General features: G+C 35.5%; 1 protein-coding gene across 1 annotated transcript in view; it reads right to left on the minus strand.

The window, feature by feature from the left end:
- The window catches only part of LOC131052340 (protein FIP1), a 327,777-nt gene extending 319,371 nt beyond the window's left edge, over window positions 1-8,406 (minus strand). The window contains exon 1 of the mRNA XM_057986981.2: window positions 8,121-8,406. Coding sequence (XP_057842964.1) covers window positions 8,121-8,185 — 65 coding nt within the window. The 5' untranslated portion in view covers window positions 8,186-8,406. The remainder of the gene's footprint in view (window positions 1-8,120) is intronic.
- Between the last annotated feature and the right edge of the window lie 341 nt (window positions 8,407-8,747).

Raw genomic sequence — 8,747 nt, forward strand, 5'->3', positions numbered from 1 at the left:
ATGTTCAACATAAAAAGAAAGCTTCAAGCTAAATGGCACATGAGGGGAGGTCCAGGTGACTTGGAAATTGGAAGTATTGCTTGTAAAATGTCCCTTCTAGTAGCTCTTGTGATGGTCTCCTTCAAAAGGAGGAGCCAAGGAGGAGCATCAAAGGAATACATAAAAGGAGGTAGTTGACCTATAAAGATGCCAATGGGAAGGAGCGAGCTAATCTCAAAGTACCAACAATGATAGAATTGAACTAGAACTAACAAAGCAATCCTCTTAGAAGATCAAAGAGCTAAGTACAAACATTTGTCACAGCCAGAAGTAATCTCCCATGGATCTAAGTCTGTGTATGTAGAAAGCAATTCAGCAGATAGTCTGTGTATGTATTTCATGTGTTTAATGTTAACAACTTGCAACAATAGGAAAAAGGCATTTCATGTGTTGAACAACTTGCAACAATAGAAAACAAGGAATAAAATTAGGGCAGCAAACAATCAAGGAACTCATCTGCAGAAAACAATCAATAACTTAACATTTAGGAATAAGTTATTACTCAATGACTCACAATTCCAACAGCTGGATACATTCCAGGGCCCTTTGGATGTTTGAAGTAGCTTTTGATATATACTCCTGAGTGATATATTTATATAATTATATTTGTAATATGGATTGTTTAACTTTTAAAATATTGCAATGCCCTTTAGATATTTACTTTGTCTACATTATGATGCCACATTTATAATATTAGCTCTATATATATTATCATATATGTTCTACTTTAGTTTATGTATAGATATTTATAGTTTATTTATATTATAATATTTTAGTTTATGTAAAGATTAATATTAATATTATAATTTAATCATATTTATATATGCATATTTACAATTTACATGCATATATTACTTCACAAAATCTAAGTTGTTGATTTGGGTCTAAGTTCGGGTACAAGAACCTTAACCCAGTACAGCAAAAAAATTCCTTGGGTATGGATGCAGCATACACACACATATATGCATACGTATATACACACATACATATATATGTTTGTATATGTATATGTATATGTATATGTATAGAGTATATGTATATGTATATGTATATGTATACACACACACGCATGTATGTGTATATATATATATATATACACACACACATACACACACACACACACACACACACTGATATATATATATATATATACCAGAGTTCCGTGACTCGCCATGACTTGCCAAAACTCGGCTAGTCACGGGCCGAGTGACCCTTGGCGAGTCCTAGGCCGAGTGACCCGGACTCGCCGAGTTTTGGCCGAGTCATGGCGAGTCACATGACTAGGTGACTTGGCTCGGACCCGGCGAGTCCCAAGTCCATGACTCAGTCGGCAGAAAATACCGAAAAAGTAAAATAAAAACACGTTAAACAATGGTTTTACTTGCTTTTTTTTTCATTTATATTTGATTCTATGTTGTAAAAGGCATCTCATTTCATTCTATTGAAAAAATAGGAGGAGAAGAGTGAGTTGTCAGGAAAAAGAAGTGAGCATAGTAGGGCAACCAGCAAGGAGGAGGAGTAAAATTTCTTCAACAAATCACATTGTGGCAGTGTAATACTTGCATTTGGTGCATCAAAAGCTTGTTAGAGAGGATTGGAAAGAGGTTGCATTTCATTTCAACCTTCTTATAAGAGGTAAGATTTTTATTTTTTTTGTTTTCTTGGTGTTTTATAAGCAAAATTTACAATTTTTTTTTTTTTAAATTTATAATATGTATTCATTTCTTTCAAAGAAATCAGCAAACCCTACCATGTAGATTTTTTTTTGTTTTCTCAAAACTTAAATAAATCAGCAAACCCTACAATGTACATTTTTTTTTCCATGTTTGAAAAAAAAAATGTACATTGTAGGGTTTGCTGATTTTTTTATGTTTTGAAATGAAAAAAACAATCTACATGGTAGATTTGCTAATTTCTTTGAAAAAAAACTAAGTTGCCGGTATGGGTACGTGGGTACAGTATGTCGGTATGGCAATTTTTTGGGGGGGGGTTTGGGTACCTTTCGGTACATCCGTACAAAAAGATATAAAAATCATAAATATATACATATATGCAGCCTAAAAAGTAGAAACAAAAATTAAATTTAGAATCCTAAATAATTAAACAATAGATTATAAATGATAAATATTTAAATTTAATTTAAAATGAAAGAGAAATTATTATAATTATGAAAGTAACCTATAACAACATTTAAATATTTACGAACTTCTAAATTACACAATAATTAAAATATTCATATTTAAAATAATAATAATACAAATCAAAATTAAAATCATATTTGTCTATTAAAATCATGTTTTTATTTAAAATCATATTGTAAAACTTATTTCATATTTAAATATATATAAAACTATTTTACTAGTTAAAATATTCATATTTAAAATAATAATAATACAAATCATATTATTTTAAATATGAATATTTTAACTAGCAAAATAATTTTATATATATTTAAATATGAAAATAGTTTTACAATATGATTTTAAATAAAAACAAACAAATAAAAATATGATTTTAATAGACAAATATGATTTTAATTTTTAAATATAAACAAACAAAAGTCAAAACTATAGAAAATAACTAATTTTTTTTTTTCATACCTTGCCTGCTCTCTGTCGTCGTTGGTCGAAGGAATGTCGTCGCACCTCCTCTATGTCGTCGCGGGTCGAAAGAATGGTTTTCACTATGCGTCTATGCTCGTGGATTCCTCTTTGCCTGCCGTTTTCACTCTGCGTCGTGCGTGGTTTCCTCTGTGCTCCACAGAAGACATGCATTTTTAACTTTCATTTCAGGGTTTAAACGACCCGATACGTCTAGATTCGTGGCTCAAAACGCGGATTCGTTTCAAGAGGAAAAAATCATAACCCTGTCCGAATCCACAGGGATTCTAAGTCGAATCTGAATCAGATACGTATCGTACATGGATTTGGGGGAAAAATCTGATGTACCAATAACTTAGAAAAAAAATGAATACAAATTCTATTACATTTATTTTTGTATCAAAATCAAAACAATGCTATTATATTTTTTTTTTGTATTAATTTATAGTTTAACAATGGACAAATATTCATTTTTTTTGTAATTGTGTCTTATTCCAGCAACCTTCAACTTTTGAAAACAATGTCTAGTTCCACTCCTCGTAGAAAAATCCCGAGTAGAAAAGATCCAGCTTGGAAATATACAGAACCTTTTCCTGGGCAAAAAAGAGGAGAGGCAAAATGTAAATTTTGCAAAACAATCTTTCATGGAGGCATAAATAGATTGAAATACCACCTTGCCGGCATACGTGGCCATGATGCAGAGCCTTGCACACTAGCATTAACTAAGGCTATTCGTGAGTGCCAAGTGCTATTAGAGACATTTGAGACTCGAAAAGAAATAAAGAAGAGGCAAAGGGAGGAGTTGGCTCAAGCTAGCATTGGTTGTGTTGGAGAGGCCTCTTCCATGACTCCATATTGTCCTAGTGGGAGTGCTAGTGCTAGTGCTTATGTTGTCGGTAGTGCCAGTGCTAGTGCTTATGTTGTCGGTAATGCCAGTGCTAGTGAGAGTATCAATGCAACCATTGGTTCTAGAGTTCATAAATCTAGGATGGATTCATATTTTGAGCCACGCACTACTCCCAGTGCCCAACCTTCACTTGAGAGCATGGGTTGGAACAAAGAGGTACACAATAAGGCTAAAGGTACAATTGGAAGATTTTGGTTTTACTGCAATATTCCATTCTTCGCAGCCAGGTAATTCCTTTTAGTTTTTATTTGATTGTTTTAAGTTTTTAAGTTATTAATATTTTTAGTTTGTTTTGTCTAATATTTATACTTATCTTATTTAATTTATTTGCGATAGGTCTCCTTATTGGCAGAGCATGGTTGATGCCATCGCTATTTGTGGGGCGGGTTTCAAAGCCCCTTTTGATTCCGAATTAAGTGGCCCAATTTTGATAGAATCAGTGGCTGATGTAAAAGCCACATTAGAGGATCAGCAAAAAATATGGAAGAAGGGTTGCACCATCATGACCGATGGTTGGACTGTTAGGAGAAATCGAACGCTCCTAAATTTTCTTGTTTCTTCTACAGGTGATTGAATAACTTGAATTTTATTTAATGATTTGTATTTTATTTTTTATTTGAGATTTATTGAATGATCATTGATCACTGATTTTGCTTTGTTTTCAAATTTCAGGTGGCACCATGTTCATGAAGTCCATTGACGCTTCCGCACATTCTAAAAATGCCACTTACCTACGTGAGGTTATATAGGAGGTCATATATGAAGTGGGTGAGGAGAATGTAGTACAAGTGGTGACCGATAATGCAGCAAATTATGTTGCTGCAAGTAAACTTTTGATGGAGAGGCACCCATCTATATTTTGGTCTCCATGTGCTGCCCATTGCATTGACCTCATGTTGGAGGACATTGGTAAGATTGCATGGATCAGGACATGTGTAGAGAAGGCAAAAAATATTTGCAAATTTGTATACAATCATGCATGGGTCCTTAACTTAATGAGGCAATACACGGGGCAGAAGGAGTTGGCTCGTCCTGGAATCACTAGATTTGCCACTAACTTCATCACACTGCAATCCTTGATTCGGAGTAAGGCAGCTTTGAGACGTATGTTTGTTGGTGAGGAGTGGACTTCCTCATCCTATGCTACGAGTGCTGCAGGAGTTGATGCCGCAGATTACATTTTTTATGAGCCAGGCTTTTGGGACCCCTTGTGGTGAGATTGTGAAGGTAAAAATTTTAAGCATTCTACATTATGTTTTAACTTTTAACATTTTATTTTTATTCGTATTTTTCTTTTATTTGCTTATTTTCATTCACAATTTCACACTTACATTAACTGATATTAGATAACATTTCACAATATTTGCAGTTCATTGAGCCCTTGGTAGTTCTCCTACGTGTTGTTGACGGGGAGAAGCCCGCAATAGGCTACATATACGAGGGCATGGATAGGACCAAGGAGGGCATCAGATCTGCCTATGAAGGGCATGAGAGTAACTATCGTCCCATTTGGGATATCATTGACAGGAGATGACAGGCCCAGCTTCACAGGCCCCTTCATGCAGCTACTTATTAGCTCAATCCAGCATTCAATTTCCGCCCTGATTTCAAGGCGGATGAGGAGGTTCTTAGTGGGCTCTACTCAGTGATAGAGCAAATGTCACCTGGTCATAGCAGTAGTATAATCCAGGAGCTAGAGGCCTTTTCTAATGCAGAAGGGGAGGTCTTCTCTCATCAGCTTTGCAAAGAAAATCAGACAAAAATGCAGCCAGGTAAAATGTATATTTTAAGAAATTAAGAGCATAATTTTAATTATATGTTATTCAATTTGTTATTAATTATTAAATGAGGCTGATTTTTTTTCCTTTTTCTCTTCTTAGATAGGTGGTGGCAGATGTTTGGTCCTAAAACACCAAATCTTCAACGGGTAGCCATTCGTATTTTGAGCCAGCCATGCAGTGCTTCCGGTTGTGAGCGCAATTGGAGTATGTTTGAGCACATACACTCCAAGAGGCGTAATAGACTATCTGTGGAGAGGTTGAATGATCTAGTCTTTGTTCATTACAACATTCGTCTTAGACAGAAATAGGTTATGGACCATGAGTTATGGACCATGACAGCACCCCGATCACGCTAGAGGAGGTTGATCCAGAATCTGAGTGGATCAGTGAGGCTACAGATCCTATCTTTAGTGATGAGGACTTAGATTGGATCGACCAGGTAGATAGAGAGGCTGAGGTTGTAGCCATGGCAGAGGAGGAGGTTGGAGCGCGAGCAGAGCCAAAGCCAGAGCCAGAGCTAGAGCCAGACATAGCTGATGTTGGTGAGGGTAGAATGGAGACACGGGCAGAGAATATGGCTGTTGACGCATCCAAGACCTACCTTAGATGCCTTCGTAGGAAGGACCTGGGCTCCTCTAAGCCATAGACTTGTAGTTGTTTTACTTTTGATATATGTGTGGAACTGGAACATTTGAATTTTAATGTCATGGATTTCATATTCCATGAGTTTTGTAATATTTTTACATTTGACACTATTTATATATCTATGGTTATTGGTTGCTATTTCCTTCAGCTACAATTTGCGTTTATACTAATGTGATCGATGTATACTTGTGTATGTGATCAAATTAACTTCTATTTGATGATGTTATTGTGTATTTAAGGTTTGTTTAATAAAGGGTGCATGAAACAAGTTTTAAATCCTTAAAAATCACTAAATTTCTTGGGTTTTTCACTTTGCCGAGTCATGGCTGATCTAAGTCCCGAGTCCCGAGTCGAGTCACCCTTGCCGAGTCCGAGTCCCATTTCTATGATATATACACATACATATATACATGCATGTGTGTATATATGTATATATACATATATACGTGCATGTGTGTATATGTGTGTATGTGTGTATTCAAAAATTGTAAATTTGTTATACCAAGACCAGCAACTTATCACTCAAAGAGTTTGACATGATTGCCTACAAGGCAATTGTATCACTTTGAATTCTAGTCATTCTATTTTGTTTTCTCCATTGTCATTTTCAATATTGCAAGTTGCTTATCCTTCTTTATTGGTAAACCCATACTAGGGTTGTACCAATGGATGGAATAAGGACCAATTATTGTGGACAAGTTTATAACAATACTTCAATTTCTTTCTTTTAACGAGTATAATTTACTTAAATATACCATCAGGCTTAAAGATGACCTTATACAAGCATAATAGAAAGGCAAGGCAGCTTGTAATTACCTTAAGCTTTTGTTTATTTCTAGAACCTAATGCTTTTTGGGTGGCCTGGGCTGCAGATACGTTTCTAGGTTCACCCAGGATACTGCCCGAGTGCCTGGGCAGTACCCTGTGCAAACCTAGGTACGTACCAAGAGTGGACCAGTACCCAGGCCAAACCAAGCCCAAAACCCGGGCCTGCAGGGAAGAACCAGATAACATAGCATAAAATGAATCAATATATATTATTTGGATGTGTTCTTCCATTGTCATACTCTAATTTCTATTATTGTATGACTTGCTACTAATGGTTCCTTGAATATATGTTTCACTTGCATAATATAGAAATATTATTACATATCGATGTCCACTACTACAACTTACAAATAAATCCTAACTTCTACGAAAAAATGGCGGACAAAAACCATCAACAATCTGCCAGTTTATTTTGAGATTATCTTAAGAGATATCCAAAATAGCTTTTTTTTATTATGGAGGATTTTCCATCCACAAAGTCTTTTTTAGCTACCCGATGTGGGAGCACAAGCCTTTAGGCTGAAACCTCTTCGGCTAAAAGCCAAGGGCTGAAGGGTATCCATTCCACCAAATTCACCTGACCACAATCCCGGCCTCATCCCTTGTGATGTTGGAGCCATGCCCTCAGCAAGACTTGATCCTTAGTGAGCTCATTAAGAACCATTCAACTTCACCAACAAACTAAAGATCCGTTGACAAAATAGCATTTTTAACTTTCCATTCGAAATGAAATTCATATCAAATTGCTTAGAAGAAGTACCAACATTTCTTATTTTGCAAATTCCCAAACCCGATCAACCAACATGAAGTTCGTCTCTTAAAAAATGCTCATACATTCTAAATCTAGATGTAGTAATAAACCCTAGGCCAGAATTTGAACTGGGACGTGAATGGATGGCAGCACAAAACATATTCATAAAATACGCTGTTTCTTCTGCTTACAAATTTCAAGTTCCCAATTACCAGATAATACAGCCAAATGCACTAGCAAAATCAAACTAAAAGGCTTTTCACTGACTGTCAAACTAAAAGAAATCCAAATAGCAGATATCGAATAAATTCAATACAACGGTGTTACCGAAATTCCCGTGCGCTCTATACTAAGCTATCCTAAATATACGTATGATTCAAATTTAAGGTAGATGATAATTTACTTTAGGTTGCAGAAAAATGGTGTGACATCGGACATTTGAGATTTTGGGTGTTGAAAATTTAGGTTTAAATTTACAAGTGGCTGGAAAACCAAAAAGCATTTACCAAAAATTCGTGCATGAAAACCTCGATAAATGGAAAAGTAATGTAGAAACCAAGGATTCTTACATATCAGTATTATCAGGTCCGTAGGCCCGTGAAGCAGTCGACTGTCTGTCGAACCAACGTGCCATGGTTGCTATGGCTCTAATTTTTCATAGCAACATTGATTGTTTTATTCGTCTAAACCAGCGGGAAAAGCAAACGACTTTTCTGTAGAGATGATTGCTGACGAGTTCTGTAAATATGAATATTGTTAGTTGGAAAGTCCGTATCTTCCAAAGAACTTCGACAAGCTGAAAGTCCAACGCCCTCTAATTTCTTTTCTACAATATAAATCCAAAGACCATCTTTTTTCGGGTCATTTATCATCATGCTATAAATTTGTAGTATAATGACCATTCACCCATCCTCTTTAAGCTTTTCATCTAGGGAAGGAGCTAAGTTACCACTTATGTTAAGATTATATTTTATTGGCTTTGCTAATTAAAAGTTCACTAAATAATTATCTAGTGGGTCATTAGTCATGCGTTAGTATATCTAGTAGTTAGAAAAATAAAAGCTCATTAAAAGATTATCTAGTGGGTCTATAGCCACGCATTAGTGTACCCAATAGCTGGAAAAAAAACTTAGTAATTAGATCAATTGTGCAACTTTATTGGTACCAGTAGCACACTATTATTGGGTCAATTGTGC

Source organism: Cryptomeria japonica, chromosome 2 (genome assembly GCF_030272615.1).
Source record: "Cryptomeria japonica chromosome 2, Sugi_1.0, whole genome shotgun sequence".
Classification (NCBI taxonomy): domain Eukaryota; kingdom Viridiplantae; phylum Streptophyta; class Pinopsida; order Cupressales; family Cupressaceae; genus Cryptomeria; species Cryptomeria japonica.